This window comes from Eriocheir sinensis, chromosome 18, assembly GCF_024679095.1.
Source record: "Eriocheir sinensis breed Jianghai 21 chromosome 18, ASM2467909v1, whole genome shotgun sequence".
Lineage (NCBI taxonomy): Eukaryota > Metazoa > Arthropoda > Malacostraca > Decapoda > Varunidae > Eriocheir > Eriocheir sinensis.
The window spans coordinates 13603068-13622083 of record NC_066526.1 but is presented as its reverse complement, the minus strand read 5'-3'; the positions used below and the strand labels follow the sequence as shown (position 1 = coordinate 13622083).

Genomic DNA, 19016 nt, shown 5'->3' with positions numbered 1-19016 from the left:
AAGGAGCTTCCCCTCCTGAGTAAGAAGTCTTGTAACTCGGCATGTGATGTTAATAATGGTGCACCTAAACGGTGATGAGGGACAGTGAGTAGTGGTGTCTGACAGTTGGCAAGAAGCTGCTGTGAGCAAAACACTGCCTCAGTTATCATAGCTGTCAATAAATCAAAATGTGGAGAGAAGCAATTATGGCCATAGCTGCTTCCTCACAATCCTCAAACACTGTTGCTTCTCAGCGACCCCAAACTGTGATGTTAGATGCACACTGAATGCTGTGAGTTGCAAGTTATCACTCAGGATATAATACTATTTTCTCATATGAATAACTGCACATTGAGTTTGTGGAGTCCCCTCCCACTCACTCAGTGCACAGGCAACAGACCCTCACAACACTGGGTGCCTTGGGGATGTTTGTGTGGTGCAAGTTTGTTAAGAGAGGAGTGCTAATATTAATGTCATGGCTAAAAAACACAATGATAGAATACATTCAAGCCGTATATGTGCCTCTGTGGTGTAGTGGTTAGCATGCCTAGCTAAAAATCTGTGGGCCAAGCTTTGATCCTGGCCTGGGCAGTTAGCGTGCAGTCCACCCAGCTGTTGTTCATCCTCCATATAGACTGGTTAATAAACGGGAACCTGGGGAAACCTGAGGAAGGTAAACTGTGATCTTGATAACAATGCGCAGGGTGCCTGAGCAGGTGCATAACACGCATATTTGTGCTGGCTGCTGAAGGGATGGGGGAGCTGAGTGTGTAGGGGAGAGAAGTGAATCAAGTGTAATTGTTAGTGTTGGTGTGTTGTGGTGACAAGTGTGTCTTTGTATTCTGAATGAGTCTATTGTACCGCAGTCTAAAATCTGTTGAGGGAGGCTGTTCCAGTCACGTATGGTGCGTGGAAAATATGAGTGCTCGTATGCGTCAGTATTAGTGTGCTATGTTAGGTATTTTTGGTTGTGTGTGTTACGAGTATGTTGACTGTTTGCATTGTGTATGTATGTATGTGTAGCAATATCAATGTGAGTGTTTGTGATCTTGTACATAAGTGTAAGTCTGTGTGTTTGTCTGTGTATGTGAAGAGGTTCCATGTTTATCTGTTGTTTGATCTGTGTTGTGATGCCAGGCGTTCGAGTGTAATTGTTTGTAATGAACTTAGCCGCCTTGGTGTTCATTTGTTCTAACCTTTCAATATTTCTGTGTGTGTAAGGATCCCACACCGTGGAGCAGTATTCTAATGATGGTGTCACAAGTGTGTTATACACTGTGTGTTTTTTGTTAGGTGTACATTTATGTAGATTCCTTCTCAGGAAAATCAGTGTTCGGTTGGCTGTGGCACTGACATGGTCTATGTGAGTGTTGAATGTTAAGCTAGTGGAGAGACGGGCACCAAGATACTTGTGTGTGTGCACTGATTCAAGGTCTGTGTTATGAAGAGTGTAAGTGTGATGGATAGGGTTGTGAGCTTTGGTGAATCTTAACAGTTTGCACTTGTCAAGGCAGAAGTGCATCTGCCAGGTGCTCTCCCACTGCTAGAGATGTCCAAGGCTTTCTGTAGTAGTCTGCAGTCGTCATTAGTCTTTACTGCTCTAAACAATAAACTATCGTCGGCAAACAGTCTAGTGGAAGAGTTAGGCGTCGAGAGTGGAAGATCGTTAATGTACAGGAGGAAAAGAAGATGGCCTAGAACAGTGCCTTGTTGGGACACCTGAAGAAACAGGGACAGTGTCAGATGAAGAGGCGTCAAGAACACGTTGAGTCCTGTTAGTAAGAAATGCAGTGATCCAGTGAAGAATAGATCCTGAAATACCATAGTATTTCAATTTTAATGTCAGTCTTTTGTGCAGGACTTTGTCGAAGTCTTTGGCAAAATCTAAAACAATAGTGTCAACTTGTTAAATGTCACGTCGGTACATTCTTACCCACCACAGCCCCAAAGACTGAAGTGATGGAGGTGAGTGCCAAGACAATGCACAGCTACAGCACATGCCCCAGAATTTACTTTGTTTACTCTTTACCATAAGGCATGGGCCACTCATGATTCTATAATATTTCATGAAGTAATTGAATATAAAAACTCTGCTTTTTTGCTGTATTTTGATTTATAAGTGAGTCAAGCACAAAGCACCATGGGGCTACTATGATTCACCTTCTGAGGCTGGCCCGGCCAGGTCATTGGGCTATTCCCAAGTTTCATCACAAAGGCTTTGTAAGTGCCCAAACCAAACAACTCCTAAGTTTAAGATTTTTGTTTTACAATGAATCACAGACTACAGAATTTCTTGTGAAATGGTCTCTTATTGGTTAGCTTCTCTATAAAACTGCAACTATTATATAATATTTTTTTGTTTAGCACTTTGCAGAAAACTTGAGGTTGCTTTGTCCAAGTGCTTACAAAGGCACAGTGCTGGACTGCAAAACTGAGCCAATAATTCAAGTAAATTACTCATCCCAAGAATGATGCATGTGTCCAGTTCTGAGGCTCAACCATGTGCACTGAGTGAGCTGGGAGAGGTGCAGCATCTTGAACTCTATGCTTACATGATAGGTAGAGAATCTTTTACTTTTGACCCAAACCTACACTGGAGGTACCTAATTATTTCCCACTGGCAGCAAGACACACTGACTGGCAATATAACCTTGTGTAGATCATTTATAATCATCATTTACAGTTGTGTGATACACACCAGATTAACCATGTTCATAACCAGTCAGTTTAACTCTTTCATGGCTAAACGCTCACAGCGAGCATTAGGCATATTTGCTGGCGGTGCTAAACGCTCGCTGCGAGCTCCAGCCGCACTCAAATCTCCCTCGTATGAGAGCGTTCCAACAATATTTCTCACAACACAGCATTGCCAATTGAGTGGGTTCTCCACTAAATTTGGTGGAAAATCATGTCAGCCCAGCATGGAAAATCTACATACGAGCAACTGGTGGATGTTAATTGTTGTCCAATATAGTGACATTTTTGCATAGCTTCACCTATCACATGACTGATATTTTGACCAAATAGTTGTAAATTCAGCAGCTGGCAATACTGCCCCGCCAGCACCCCATCATCAAGAGATCTACAGTAGTTGCCTTACGGCTGACCGTCGCGCATGTATAAATGTACATCTTCACAGGCAACACCCCCTGAACATGCCTGTACTTTCGCAGGAGAGGCTTACATCACTGAATCGTATAGATCTTGGTCTCCTCTTTCCAATGGTGTTCTTGTTTTTTAGCTGTGATGAATGGTTTTTGAGATACAGAGGTTAAAAGAGCGAGCACTAGTGTCACTTGCTGGTGGTGCTAAAAGCTCGCTGCGAGCGCCAGTCACCCTCACAGCAAAAAACACCCCCTGAACATGCCTGTACATTCACAGGAGAGGCTTAAATAACCAAATCTTATGGATCTTGGCCTCCTTTTCCCAATGGTGTTTTTGTTTTGTAGCTGTGATGAATAGTTTTTGAGATACAGCAGTTAAAAGAGATCCCCTTCCCCCGCTGGGGTGCCCGAGCGCGCCTGAGGGGATAGTCTCGTTGTGAGCGCTTAGCAATGAAAGGGTTAAGGTATTCATTTTGCATAATCAAATCTAGAAGTCTATAAATGATAAATTTTAATTAATCTACATTCTCTGTGTCTGGAGTCCATCTGGATGTATGCAGAGTTGTGTTAAAGCTTTGCTGACCTCCAACTTCTTTGCAACTTGTCTGGGAAATTCTGACTCAAACTGACTAGTGTGAGCTGAAGAATTATTAAATTTTCTCAATTCACTCTTGATCACATACATAGCAGTAATCAATATAAAATTCAATCCATGTTTTGAACTCATGTATTACTATAAGCAATCATTTGTTTCTCTAAGCACACCTGAAACCCTAAGTGACTGTAGGCACTAAGACTCATTACACATTAGTGATCTAATGCAATGAAAAAATAAGAAAATATCATTTGAAAAAATAGATGGCAGATTTAACACAATCAAGGGCTTACAAACTTGAGACTTGTTCTCACTCTTGTGCACACACATACACACACACACACACACACACACACACACACATCAGCTCTCTCAAAATGAACTCAGTCTTATGTACACCATGCTCAGGCCAGCGCCACCAAAACACCAAGACCGCTGCTGCCACCACCAACAACACCCAGTCAAGCAAAGCCACCTGGTCCTAAGAAGAGCATGACCCACCTGGGCACTTTGGGGTTATAAGGCCTTATCTTATGGTAAGTTTTAGGCTGGACTTTCCCCTTTGATGCAACTGGCTGTGTGTGTGTCCAGGAGGAGGGAGAAAGGGAGCATTACTGCCTGAGTCTGGTGTGAGCCTGGACACACACTCAAGTGGTACATAGCTACAGTAACTCCTCACTAAGCAAGTCTGTTTAGTCACCACATCTATGCAAGCCTGATAAATAGCATGACCTCCAACACTGCCATAGTACCAAAGGGTGATACTGATTTAGTACAACTGAATAGCACCAGCAGCAATGGGTGCAAATTGGCTAAATTCAGGTTCAGGGAGAATGGCAAAAAATGGTTTACAAATTGGGTTATGGATGAGTGACAAATAATGCAGTTAATGCAAACAATATGAAAGTTTCAAATTGTTTATAGGGAAGGCAGATGGTGAATGACTGATCATTAAGAGCTGCCATGTGCAGGTCAACTGGTCTCTCAAGTCTTACTACACCTTTGTATGTCTTTATGCGTGACATGCAGAATTGCTGAATATAGGAATACTGTGCACTCATATTTGTCTAGCTGAATTGAGAAAAGCACTGCCAAGGAGACATAATAGCACCATATAGCCAAGAGGGTCAGAATGGAGGGACTAAAGTCAGTATTCTATCAGACCCACAGAAGAAGGGCCAAGACATTGCTGTGGCCTTTGACAACTCTAAGTGAATATATTCAAAATAGTATACTCAGTATTCCACATATAAAAGCAGAGCTTGTTGAAGGTGTGGTCTTGTTAAAAGATTGTGCAATGACATACCTGAAGACTTCAGCAGACAGGAGGGAGAGTGAAGATCATTTATGAGGTGCTGAGTGGTGATGGTGGGCCTGTTCTTCACTCCAAGACAATGACTTTGTGTGAGTAAACCAAAGAACTTATGTTTGTTGAGTTTTCTACAAGGCACAAAAGACTATACAAAAGTTCCTTGTGTATCATTTGGTTGTTATAGAAAAGTAACAAACTTATGAGACAGTTCAAGAAACTTGTGTAGTCTGGTGCTTTACAGAAGACTTGGCAAACTGTGGTTGGTTGGTTTAGGCACCCAACAAAGCCTGTATTGGACTGTGGAACTGGCCCCAGTAACAGGAGAGGAGTGTGTAGTAACAAGGCAAGGGGTGAGGTGGAGGTGAGCAGAGCCTAGGGATTGTAAATGGGTGATGTGAGGCAGACAGTACCTTCAGCACGTGGTCCACAGTGGAGGTGTGATGTGTGGCAGAGCGCTGGGCCTGCCCCTGGGCCTCCCTCAGACTGGCAAGGTCTTTGGAGTGCCGCTCGTTCAGCTCAATGATTTGCTTCTCTCGCTCCATCACACTCTGGCGCAGTGAAGTGACCTGAAGGAAAGGTGTGTATGAAAACTATGATTTGTCGATAATATTTTTCATCTAATTACAGTAATACACATGAGTAAATGAACCCCTCAAGGCCGTGGCATGTTTAATTGAGAAATAAAGTTGTCTCTAGAAATGCAGGAACCATGTAAAAGTCAATGCCTTAAACTTGGCCTTATTTTTTCAAAGTAAATAACAACACCAAATTCATATTCAAAATCCTCTCCCATTGCATACTTTCACCCTTTTGTGTAAATAAAGCTGTTAATCATCACCATCATTATTAATATAATTATCATCATTATCGTTACCTTGTCGCTGAGGCTGGACACCTCCCTGTAGTGGCTTGACTCAGACACGTGGTTGGCCGGGGCACTCTCCTGGGCTGCGGAGAGGCGGGAGAGTGCCTCTTCCAGCTGCCTTTCCTTCTCCTCATTGAGTGCCTCCAGGTGCCTCACAGTGCCTCCAAGCTTCTCCACCTCATTCTGTAGTTTCTGGTGTGTGAGAAGAATGTTAATGGTGCCATGATAGAGGAATGACTCAAACAATATTACTTATTTTTATTATCACTTAATACCGCCTTGACACTGAGTGATGGAGGAGGTTTTGCTGGAAACATAAGACTGTAAAGTCTCTAGTGTCTATTATTGTAGTCCCCATCAGGCACTTCATTCCCTCAGCCAAGCACCCACTCCTGATGCTTTTTTCTATACGGAAAAGATGAATTATAACGTGAAAGGCATGAGATGCGTAAAAAGAAATTGGTGCTCACAAAAAAGCAACAGCTCGGACTCACCATAACCTGATGATCATACTCCGCCTCGTAATACTTGGTGAGGTTTTTGTTGGCCACATCCAGTTCCCGCTGAACCGCCACCAGTTCCTTCTTGGCCCGAGCCTCAGCACGGGTCATGGCCTCGTAGTCTGCATGCTGCTGGTCAATAACTTGCTGCTGGGACCGCATCTGACTACTGAGGCGCTCACTGGGGAACAAGAAACATCAGGGGTAAAAGAATGCGTGCAGAGGACAACGAAAAGACTGTTTGTAATATGCTCCAGTGTTGCTCTCCTTGCTATCTTGTGCATCTTTCTCTTTCATGCCCACTGCTTTCCTGAATCTCCTTATTTTCCTTATTTCCTTTCCTTATTTTGCTCATTCCTCATATCAGTTGGTTAGAGGAGTGCTTGTAACCCACACCAAATGACCAACTATTAACCCCACCCTCCACCTTCCACCTCAGCCATCCCTCCACCTGAGACACTTTTTCTCCAACAAAACACTAACCCACCTCGGTCTCTGCAAGTTACCCATTCTCTAGGACATGGTATACTCAAGTCCCCCCTCCTCCTCCTCCTTCCTCCTGTGTCATTTCCAGTATTATGAAATATTTATTAGCACATTCATCTATTTATTAATTTATTTATATTTGTTAAGTTGATACACAGTGCTAATTCAAGATTGTGGACATGTAAGTACGCAGATCCTTCTTATCTCTGATCCGGGGCATTAGCAGATGGATTATTTTGATCCCTTACTTAGGTTTATCTTTACCCCAATCACAGAAAACATTCAGCTTTATAGAGGTTTTAAGGCATGCTGAGGTGTTGAGAAATAGCTGATTGTACTAATAGGTTCTTGCTTCTGCCCCGGGGAAAATATATAGTTGATCATTCACAAACAAATCAGTAGATCCACCATACTTTAATTTTTTTTTGTAACTCGGTAACTCCCATTATCATGGGTTGTTTTCTCTCCTCCCCCACCAGTACATCCCCTACTCCCTCTCGTCCCCTCTCATCCCCTCTCCTTCGTCCCCTCTCATCCCCTCTCCTTCGTCCCCTCTCCTTCCTCCCCTCTCCTTCGTCCCCTCTCCTTCGTCCCCTCTCCTTCGTCCCCTCTCCTTCCTCCCCTCTCCTTCGTCCCCTCTCCTTCGTCCCCTCTCCTTCCTCCCCTCTCCTTCATCCCCTTTCCTTCGTCCCTCTCCTTCGTCCCCTCTCCTTCCTCCCCTCTCCTTCGTCTCCTCTCCTTCGTCTCCTCTCCTTCGTCTCCTCTCCTTCGTCTCCTCTCCTTCGTCTCCTCTCTTTCGTCCCCTCTCCTAGCTCCCCTCTCCTTCGTCCCCTCTCGTCCTATCTCGTCCCCTCTCCTTCGTCCCCTCTCCTTCGTCCCTCTCCTTCATCCCCTTTCCTTCGTCCCCTCTCATCCCCTCTCCTTCGTCCCCTCTCGTCCTATCTCGTCCCCTCTCCTTCGTCCCCTCTCCTTCGTCCCCTCTCATCCCCTCTCCTTCGTCCCCTCTTGTCCTATCTCGTCCCCTCTCCTTCGTCCCCTCTCCTTTGTCCCCTCTCCTTCGTCCCCTCTCCTTCATCCCCTCTCGTCCCATTTGAGGTTGTACCTCACAGCTTCTAGGTGGAGTATCTGAGGGTTTTTCTTATACTCTCAGCTTTTTGGTCTCTCAGGAAGGGCGTCTGATACTCTCTAGAGTTGGTGGAGAACACCTGGTGACAGGTGCCACTGGCCAGGCCTCGAAAGGGTCGCAGAGTTGGGTTAGACGTTTCGGAAAGTGGGAACGAATTGCTGGTTCCTTTCCTTCCTTGCCAGCCCTGCTCTGTGTGACTACGCCGGTCCCGTTCTATGGGACAAAACTTCGAGGACAATAGCTGAAAAGCGCCGGGTTGTGAAAGTCTCTCGTGACCAAGGCTCAGGACAAGCGATTGGTCTTTGAGGCGTTTTCAAGACCCTGTGGGAGCGAACTCCCAGTGTTGGAGGCATCTAACACAGCAGTATCTAATTTCCATGCACAATTTTTATCCAATTCAATTTATGGTCACAATTTAAGTTATTTCAAAAGCGCTTTTAATATTTGCCCAAACTGCTAACTCGCTTAAATTTCTAAGAATGCCTTCGAACCTTAAGTGTGACTTCTGTCCCGGACGATTTGCAGCTCAGTACTTCCAGCTGAGTAGAACTTGCCGCCTCTGCGTTCAGAGATTACAACTTCAGAAGGCTGTGACTGAATGGAAAGTCAAACATAATGATCTTGAAAAGAAATTCGAAGCCCTTCAGGAATTTGTAGCAAGCAATGTGGCAGTGACTCCACCATCGATGGTGGAGAGGCCCTCCACCGAGACTGTGCCCTCTCCAGACGAATCTCCTGCTTCACGGGAGGACGTGTTACCTGCCTCACAAATAATATGGTACAACTCCCAGCCTGCCTCACAGGCTAACCCCCAGCCTGCCTCACAGGCTAACCCCCAGGAGGATGCGAGTTCAATCCCCGACCGGTGCCACCAAGCTGGGATTTTTCAGCTGCCGCCGAGTGGCTTAAAACTACCCACATGCTGTCCAGAAGACCACCTATCAACCCAGACTCTAGATTCTAGGATTAAAGATGAGCTCCGGGAGGGCAGCATGAGCCAATGCAATATGGCGCCAATATAAACACTCGCCTGCGCCACAATGTGCTGGGCCGACCATCAGGACCCACCGGGAAGAAGCTTTGGACCGACCATCAGGATCCACCGGGGAGAAGCCTACCGCTTAATAGGCGAAAAAAAAAAATAAAATAAAAAATAAAAAAAAAAAATAAAAAAATAAAATAAAAAAATCAATATGAAAGAAAGTAAAGTAACTCCTAGTAAAGAAAAGGTGCCTGATTATCAGAGAGCAAATTTCGTAAGACTTCAATCAATTCTAAATAATTCTGACTGGACTGAAATCTCGGCGGAAACAGATATTGATAAATCTTGGGGGGCCTTCACCACAATATTGAAAAATGCCATAAGCATATGCGTACCCTATCGTAACAGATGTTCAGCTTTTAAGAAGAAACCCAAATGGTGGAATAACGAAATTCAAAATAGCCTATATCTAAAAAAAAGCAGTATACAGTAGATACATATCAACTCAGAGTGAGGCTGACAAACTAGAGTTGGACATAATTACATGAAACCAAGATATTAATAAACGAAGCAAGAAAAATCTTGAAGAATACATAGCGGAAACGAGTAAATCTAATCCTAAAGAATTTTTTAGCTATGTAAATAATAAAAAGTCACTCACTTGTGGTATCGGACCGCTTGCTAATGATAATGGTAACCACACGAACGATGAAAATGAAATGGCTACAATCCTAAATAACTTTTTCGCATCCGTATTTACCGATGAAGATTGTTTATCACCTCAACCACCGGAGGTTAGAAGGACCGAAAAGATGTTAAGTGGCGTGCTCATCGTAGAAAGTGAAATTTTACGCACAATTGAAAAGATTAAAGTAAGCAAAGTTCCTGGTCCAGACAAAATTACCCCTAGGGTCTTAAAAGAAATCAAACATCAAATTTGTAAACCGCTCTCCATCATATTCAATAAATCTTTAACAGCTGGAAAAGTTCCATCGGATTGGAAACTTGCAAATGTCACACCAATTTTAAAAAAGGGGGACAAGTCTCATCCAGGAAACTATCGACCAATTAGCCTGACATCGATTGTTTTTAAGTTAATGGAGACTATCATTCGCGACAATATGGTGAAATTCTTCGAAGAAAATAATATAATAAATAATTCGCAACATGGCTTCCGTAGTAAACGTTCGTGTTTAACTAACTTACTTGATTTTTTTCATTATATTTTTGAGGTGTTCGATGAAAGCAGATCAGTAGATATCATATATCTGGATTTTCAAAAGGCATTTCATAAGGTCCCCCACCAACAATTGTTCAGCAAACTATTGGCGCACGGTATCTCGGGTAACATTCACAACTGGCTTGTGGACTGGCTCTCTGAGCGGAAACAGAGAGTAGTTCTAAATGGTGTTACATCTAACTGGCTCGATGTCAGAAGCGGCGTACCTCAAGGATCAGTGCTTGGCCCCATGCTCTTCTTAATTTATGTTAATGATATCGATGATGGGCTCACTTGCAAAGTATCAAAATTTGCTGATGACACAAAAATTGCTACACTCGACGAAGAAGCTATAAAATCAGATCTAGATCGACTTGCACGTTGGGCCAATCAATGGCAAATGAAATTTAACGTTGAGAAATGTAAAGTGTTGCACATCGGAAAAAATAACAATCGCGTTCGGTACGTAATGAATGGCAAACATCTTTCTGCAGTAAGTAAAGAAATGGATCTTGGAATCACTATATCAAGCGATTTAAAGCCCGGTCAGCATTGTTCAGAGGTAGTTAAAACTGCAAACAAGTTGGTTGGCTTCATTGGATGAGTCTTTAATAATAAATCGGAAAAAGTAATATTAAAACTGTATAATTCATTGGTTCGACCCCGTCTAGAGTACGGTGTACAGTTTTGGTCTCCCTATTACAGAAAAGACAGAAAAGTTGGAACGGGTTCAACGAAGAGTAACAAAGATGATTCCTAGGTTGAGAAATTTATCATATGAACAAAGGCTTAAAGAAGTAAATTTATTCAGCCTATCAAAACGAAGAAGGCGAGGCGATCTAATAGAAGTGTTTAAAATGTTTAAAGGATTCAGTGATATTAATGCGGAAGATTACAATTGATCGATCAAATAGAACAAGAAGAAATCACAATTTGAAGATAAGTGGTAAAAGATTCTCGTCGCACGAAACTAAACACTTCTTCAATCGAGTTGTTAATGTTTGGAACTCTCTACCCTGTGATGTCGTTGATAGTACAACAGTTACGGCCTTCAAGAATAGATTAGACAAGTGTCTTGAATCCAACCAGCAACTAAGATATTACTCATTGTCGTAATAACTGGTGTCCTTGTCCGCTTTTATCGCCTGGTTAGTGGTAGCTGTAATGATAGTTCTTTCCTCTTTCCTACATAATTTCCATGCAGTTTATTCATGCTGCATGGTTCTTTTTCCTTTCCTGCCAGCTTTGGCTTTTGCTGTCCTTCATCTTCCACCTTTGATTAGATGGTCTGCTGTTGTTTGTTCTTCCTTTGTGTCCTCCTTCTCCTTCTCCTTTTCCTTTTCCTTTTCCTTTTCCTTCTCTTTCTCCTCCTCCCAAGACCCATTCTCTAGGACATGGTATACTCAAGTCCCTCCTCCTCCTCCTCCTTCTCCTTTTCCTCCTCCTCCTCCTCCTCCTCCTCCTCCTCCTCCTCCTCCTCCCGAGACACTTACTTATCATCCTCAGTCTCCATCAGCTGCAAGTCAGACTCATTCTTGAGGACACAGCAGACCTTGAGGAAGCGTGTAAGGAGGACGTCCATCTCCGTCACCTGGTCCGTCAGGGAGGAGGACATGGCGCTGCCCTCCACCACCTCGTGACTCTCAGATCCCTCAGGAGAGTTGCGGCCTTCCGTCACCTGCAGCTATTGGGTGGGAGGGGGAGAGGTGTCATTGTCATATCCCTGTCTTGGGAGCACATAGCTATCTTCTACCACCCTATTTTCTGCCCCATTGCTATCTTTTTCCACCCTATTTTGTCACTCACTATCTTTAATCAGCCTATTTTCTGCCCCATTGCTATCTTGCCATCTGCTATCTTTTTCCACCCTATTTTCTGTCACTCACTATCTTCAATCACCCTATCTTCTATCATCCACTATCTTCTATGGCCATATCTTCTGTCACCTGTTGTTGGATGGGAAGGAAGAGTCAACATCATTCCATTCCTGCTTCAGTATCATTACAAGTGTTACCATCATCACATCTATGTATTTCAGCATCATCACATCCCTCTCAATCAACATCCCATCCCATCTTTCAGCATTATCATGTCCCTAACTTTAAGCAACACATTCCACCCTTCACCATTACATCTTATCTTTCAGCATCATCACATTCCACCCTCCACCATTACATCCTATCTGCCAGCATCATCACATTCCACCCTTCACCATTACATCCTATCTGCCAGCATCATCACATTCCACCCTTCCATTCAAGCATCATCACCATCAGCATCATTCCACCCCCTCCAACCATCCTATCTGCCAGCATCATCACATTCCACCCTTCACCATTACATCCTATCTGCCAGCATCATCACATTCCACCCTTCACCATTACACCCTATCTTTCAGCATCATCACATTCCACCCTTCACCATTACATCCTATCTGCCAGCATTATATTCCTATTTGTCTGCCAAGTCTTACCTCCTTACTGGGCCCATTAGTTATGCTGGAAATGGCACCTCCAAGATCACTTATCCTTGGCCTGGGTCCCATTCGCATGGCACTGAGCAGAGCTGTCATGAAGGAGGCGGTTTTGCGAGGTGAGGGTGTGCGTCGCATCACCCCCTTGATGCTGGGCTTGTGCTCTGGGGTGCCGTTGGTGGACGATGCGCTGCTGTCACTCTCACTGGGCGTCACTATCATCTGTGTGGTTTTCAGAGTACATGTTAGGCCAAGCTCTCTAAACTTTTATAAGGGTAACAGTTATATTATAAGCATTACCCTCCGTGCACCTCTGCGGTGTAATGTAGTATGAATAAACGGACCCGGGTTTGATCCTCCAACAATACTGGGTCTAGATTGCTACCAAACCCTTTTGACCCCAGCCTCTGTCTTGTATCTGGTGTCGTTAGGGTGTTACAGGGAGGAGTTGAGGCCCCATTCCAACCAATTTAAATCAGGGACTGGGTTGACTGCTAGCCATGGGCAGGGACAGAGTTAGAATCAAAATCCCTAAAGATAAAATCCCTCAAACCCTTCCTGACATGATGCTCACTTTCAACACCAATGAATCTAAAAACAACACAGGATACACAGGAAACACGAGTAATGGCCACACCTCCATGTCAGCCTCAGTGATGGAGTAATCCTGGACCAGCTTGGCGATAAGGGAGCGGAGACGAGATGACACATTGTTGAGGGAGACAGCTGCCCCGGACACCTCGGCTCCCTGACACACCATCATGTCCCTCGTGCGGCACTGCATGGAGCTCATATCAGATTGTAACTGCATGTACTTGTTTCTGTTGGAGGAGTGGGGGAGGGGGGAGACAATGGTTAGAGTTAAGTTGGAGAGGTGGGTTGAAGAGCTGAATCAAGAGGTCAAATTGGAGAAGGAAGCTGGAATGGGAAAGCTGAGAAAGGTTGGAGAGAGAAGTTGGAGAGAAGTTGAATATATGAAAGCTGGAGCGGAAGATTGGAGAGGTGAGTTGAAGGGTGAAGTTTGTGAGACGCTGCAGAGGGATTTTGGTAGTTGAAGAAGTGAGGAAGGTGCGTGAGATGCGTGCGAGGAAGTTGCATCATCGGGAAAAGTTTGAGGAGGAAAAACAATAAAAAGTTGTATGTTGATGAAGAGTTGAGTTTATTATTCTTGGCCTGAGCTGGAATTAATTACACATCATTGTTACATAATCTGAAAAGAGAGAAAGATATATAAAAAAAGAGAGAGAGAGAGAGAGAGAAGAGAGAGAGAGAGAGAGAGAGAGAGAGAGGAGAGAGAGAGAGAGAGAGAGAGAGAGAGAGAGAGAGAGAGAGAGAGAGAGAGAGAGAGAGAGAGAGAGAGAGAGAGAGTTTTGTGAGCATTGATCAGAGAGAGAGACTTTTGGCAGACTCTTCTTGAGAGAGAGAGAGAGAGAGAGAGAGAGAGAGAGAGAGGCAGGTGAGGGGGTAACTATGAGATGAAGTAGGTCTCTGGGGAAAAGTCAGGTCAGGTTGCTCTCCACACCTGTGAGGGCAGCGTTGCCACCTGGAATTTGGAAATGTCTAACAAATAGGACAGAAAGAGTATAACACAGAGAGAGACAGACAGAAAGAGAAAAAGAGAGAGAGAAAGAGAAAAAGAAAGAGAGAAAAAGAGAGAGAAAAAGAGAGAAAGACAAAGAAAGAGAGACTGACCTCCTGTCCTCGGCCACTCTCGCCACCCGCCTCCCCTCCTCCTCCTTCTCCTTGAGCTTGGCAGACAGCTGGTGACACTCACTCCTCAGACGTAGAATCTGTTGAAAGAATTGGAATGTTGGAGGAAAAAAGCAACACCACTTTCATTTATCATTATTATTATCATCGAAAATTCAATCTCACGTGTGGCTTGATAAACTAATATGCAAAGTTTAAAGTTAAGAAATCATTGTTGTGTACTGTCCCGAAGCAAGTTGTTTTTTATTCCGTTTGTGTATAAGTATTTGTTTAGTTGTAGTTATAAGATCAATCTATCTGTCTATCTTCCTGCCCGCCTGCCTGCATGTGTGTATCTGTCTGTCTGTGTGAGTGTGTCCCAATCAACTAATCATAGGAATGGCATATAGCAACCATTCTTTCTCACACTTAATGTAGAGCCTTTCGTCTGTCTCATATAAATAAAATATATGAACAATCTCATATACCTCAGCCTCAGCCTCCCTCAGACACTCAGCCAGGGCATTCTTCTCCTCGGCCATGAAGTCTGCCATCTCTCGGCTCTCATTCTCAAGGTCCTGCACTTGTTGGAGGAGGGTCTTCTGGGCAGCCACACTCTTGTCCAGGTCCTGAGGTGGTAATGAGAGGTTTAATAATGAAAAGAGGAGGTCTGGGGTCAAGTTTTGGGGTGATTCAATGTTTCTGAGAGCTATAAAAGAACTTCAAGGATTGCATCTCTTTACAAAGTTCTGAAGTAACAAGTGAGGGAGGGTTAAAGAAGCAAAAGAGATCTGGGGTGGGAGTTTGTGGGCAATTCAATGTTTCTGGAAGCTATCAAAGGACTGGCTGCATGTTATAGCTTAGAGGAAAGAAAGAAAAGAGTAAATAGCTGAAACTGAAGGTTATCAATATGCAGATGATCTTACTGACACATCAGCCAAGACGTAGATTTCCTCATAACTTAATAGTACGTACAATAAAAAGCTGTTGGCTTTGTTTGGTATTATTTTACATTTTGGTGTGCCACTGTTCTTAAATATTGGTAATTTATTGTCTGTCAATTTGTCCAACTGTATTTGATCTAAAATAAAACCAATATGTTTATCATTGTATAGAGTAAGGACCTCTTATATAGCTTGGCCAAGAGCCACTAAATAGGTAAATCAGCCTAGATAACAGACTGATCCGGAAAGTGAGTTTTCAGCTCATCTCAAGATTCTGGATAATGGCTTACAAGGGACAAGAAAGGATGGCTTCACTGTGACTGTATTTGGAAGTTTAATAGGAAACTAAAACGTTTGTAAAAATTGGTGTGTTTAGGGCAGAGGTTAAGAGGAAAATGGATCAAGAGTGAGGAACCAGCAAACTCAATTGCACTAGATGGCAAATTCACCTCATCCCTAATTTATATGCCCAGGTAGAGACTGCAGTGGAGGAGAAAAAGAATGAAGATGAAAAACAGGAGCCATCACAACGTTTATTGTAATGGTTTCTCGCTAAATGTAGGGTAAAAATAATGACAGGAAACCACAAAGCAGTCCATAAGAGATTCAAGAAGCTACAGACGAGGCAACTGCTGGGAGGAAAATACAAAATTGTTGCCTGAGAATTTCAATCTTCAAACTTGCATTCCTTAAACATGGCAGGAAACAAGAGCTTTTGGCTGATCACCCAAACAACCCTTCACGAGAGGAAGTAAACAAGAAAGGAGTGTGTACTTTTAGACCTCAACATCATTGCCTAACCTACTACTTTGCATTATCTCGGGTGGTGCCTTTGAAATGTGGCAGGAAACAACAGGGAGCGGCAAGTAGCGGGCTTTTTTTTTGTACTCTTTTTGTTGCCCTTGGGAAAAAAAAACTCCCGCCAGCCACTACAAGGAGAGAACACCCACGAGGGCAGCAATTCTCAGCTCTTCTCAGCACACAAATTACCAGCCTGATAAGGGGAAAATTGTGGATCATCACCTTTTTGAGTAATAATGAAATGACTAGACAATTCTCTTTCATTCTTTTTGTGCCCTTGAGTGGCTTCCTTTACTGAAAATATGAAAAGAAACTGTTGGGGTGGGGGATGCTCCTTTTCAAGGGTGTAATTGATCTACCATTTACCGTTGATGAGGTTTCAGGCCCCGGTCCACCGCCGTAACAGCACTCCACAGGGCCGCCAACATAATAGCAGTAATATTAGCACCTAAAGTTGTCCCCAATCCTTATGTTTGTGAAGTCGTAGGGTTTAGTGAATAGGTGAGTCATCAGCGCCTTCTTGAAGATTGCCACTGTTCTTAACATCCCCAGGTAACTCATTATAGAGCCACGGAGCACTCTTCTCTCTAGCTGGGAGGAGCCATGAGGGATCAAAATAACTATGGTTGTCACTGAGGAGGATTCAAACCCCTGACCAACACTTTACCAATGAGCCACAGAGACGTCCCTTCAGCCCAGAGGATGTTGGGGCCTCTACCACATCCTTGCCACCATTACACAACACACAGTTTGCTTTAGAATGTCACAAGAAATGCCATAAAAGTTGCACTTCCTCTCTCTTCTCCCTGGAATGACTTGCATGTTGCCATAATACAGGTGATGAATTAATACAGTTTTTATTTGCCGTCTGTTATTGAACATCATCAAGACCTCCAGCAAAGTAGTCATGGATTACCACTTGAGAGCCACTAGAGAAAATAAAAATATAAAGTGGCCACTCTTTACTTTTGTCTATTATGTGAGCGGTGAGTAGCGGGCTTTTTTTCTGCACTCTTTTTGTTGCCCTTGAGCCGTCTCCTTTGTTGTAAAAAAAAAAAATTCAGGCTCGCTATGTAATACTCTATCTTTCTTAATCCTTCCTCTCGGTATCTCCCATCTTTCTCGTTACCCTTATTCTTTTTATACACTTAGGTCGGTATTGTAAGACACTTTGGCTTCTCACATAAGCTATTTCTAAAGGTCAAAGAGGGGCTCAGTCAGGTTCTAATGAGTGTTTCTTTAGGTTCACGGTACAGAAGAAGGGTCACAATGCCACCAGGGTCATAAAACTACTCTTGGATATGCCCACAACTCCTATGAAAGCCTTGCCAAATATGTGTTCTTGGCCGGAAAAATGTCTTATAATACGACCCAATCTCTTTCTCCGCCCCTTTTCCCCACATGCCTTCATCTTTCTTCTTACCCTTGTCCTTCCCTCCTTTACTGCCAAAAGAGGAACAATAACAATAAAAAAATCTTATAAAGCCCCAAATGAGCTGCCTCACCCTCTTTATCTTCAGGTTGCATTCCTCAAACTTGTTCAGGCGATCCTGCATCTGGACGTGCATGTCGGCTGAGTGGTGGAGCTGCGACTCAAGCTCCATCAGGCTGTCCCCGCGGCTGTTGAACTCTGCAGGGAGGGCAAGGCGATGGGTGTGAGTGTGGAGCGTTAGCTTTGGCGACAGCAGCTCTTGAGGTTTCTTAGATTTTTTTTTTTTTTTTTTTTTTTTTACAGCAGAGGAGTCAGTTCAAGGGCATAAAAAAAAGGAAACAAATATGAAAAAAAAGCCCACTACTCACTGCTCCTATTTTTGTTGCTTTCTTCCTTTCCAGGCTTTATGCTTTTCTTAATTGTTTGATCTTGTCTTATTTTTTTTACTTTTTTGTTCCCACCAAATTTTATAATATTCTTTTTGTTCTCTCCAGATACAAACATACTTCACTTGTGTTTGATTTTGTTGAGGAGTTTATTGGGTATCAGCACTAATTTCTACAGGTTATTAGACCCTGTAATTACGTGCAGGGGGAATGATCTTGGCAGACTGATAGAAAAAACCTTGCTGAAAATTTTGTGTTGTCTTCTGAGGTTTGGTGGCCGTGGTGTTTGCAGCGTTACTACCGTCACTGTCACTGAAATAACCGAGCCAGTATTCCATCCACTAACACGGTGTCTTCTGCTGCCTCACCCACACAGAGGTTAGCAGGAGACACCTTGTTAATGGATCAAGTACTGGCTTCGTTATTTTAACTTTTCTTAGGGCCATCATTAACCCGGTAACAGCGGGGATCATGTTTTTAATGGTCCCTCCAAGCGAGAAAAATGAGAAAAAATCACCCCTCACACAAACCATTTCATAATATATATCAAAGCATTTGTGATCAGATTATGTATAATTTATCTTGGGGGTTTATATCATGGCACAAATTTGGCCCGTCGCTGCTACATGGTTAACATTATCATGATCATCATATTAACACATACTGGAAGTGCCACCCACCGTGCTCCACCCCTTCCATGGAGATGAGCATGTCCTTCACCCTCTGAGACGTCCTATCCAGCTCGCCCTGCACCTCCTCCTTCTCAGACCTCTCCTCCTCCAGGGTCACCTTCAGCCGCTGCAGCTCCTCCCGCAGACCCTCCATTTCCTCCAGACGCACCCTTGCCCGCGAGTGTTCGTTCTGGAGGCGTGTGTGTTCCTCGGTGAGACGACGCACATGCTCTGGCAGCTCCCCCTCGCCAAGCCTCCACGCCAACTCCACCTGTCAAGGGAAGAGTGATGGGTAGAAGTGTGGAGGTAATAAGGAAGGTGTGATGAGAATGACAGCAAAGAGTAATTTTAAGTGTGACTGAGGATGGACGGTTAGGAGGGAGAGGATGGCACTGTGTCAAGAGTAAAAGTCAGGAGGGAAGCAAAAGCACTCTACTAAGAGTGAAGGTAAG

At 43.7% G+C, this 19016-nt stretch overlaps 1 protein-coding gene across 2 annotated transcripts in view; it reads right to left on the bottom strand.

Annotated features, from left to right (window-relative positions):
• The window catches only part of LOC127000336 (rootletin-like), a 71184-nt gene that overhangs the window by 4013 nt on the left and 48155 nt on the right, over nucleotides 1–19016 (bottom strand). For both annotated transcript variants that reach the window (XM_050863931.1, XM_050863932.1), the window contains 10 exons: nucleotides 18574–18835; nucleotides 17581–17705; nucleotides 14819–14959; nucleotides 14334–14431; nucleotides 13279–13462; nucleotides 12642–12863; nucleotides 11662–11852; nucleotides 6350–6536; nucleotides 5865–6047; nucleotides 5401–5556 (listed from right to left, as the gene is read on the bottom strand). In XM_050863931.1, coding sequence (XP_050719888.1) covers nucleotides 5401–5556; nucleotides 5865–6047; nucleotides 6350–6536; nucleotides 11662–11852; nucleotides 12642–12863; nucleotides 13279–13462; nucleotides 14334–14431; nucleotides 14819–14959; nucleotides 17581–17705; nucleotides 18574–18835 — 1749 coding nt within the window. The remainder of the gene's footprint in view (nucleotides 1–5400; nucleotides 5557–5864; nucleotides 6048–6349; nucleotides 6537–11661; nucleotides 11853–12641; nucleotides 12864–13278; nucleotides 13463–14333; nucleotides 14432–14818; nucleotides 14960–17580; nucleotides 17706–18573; nucleotides 18836–19016) is intronic.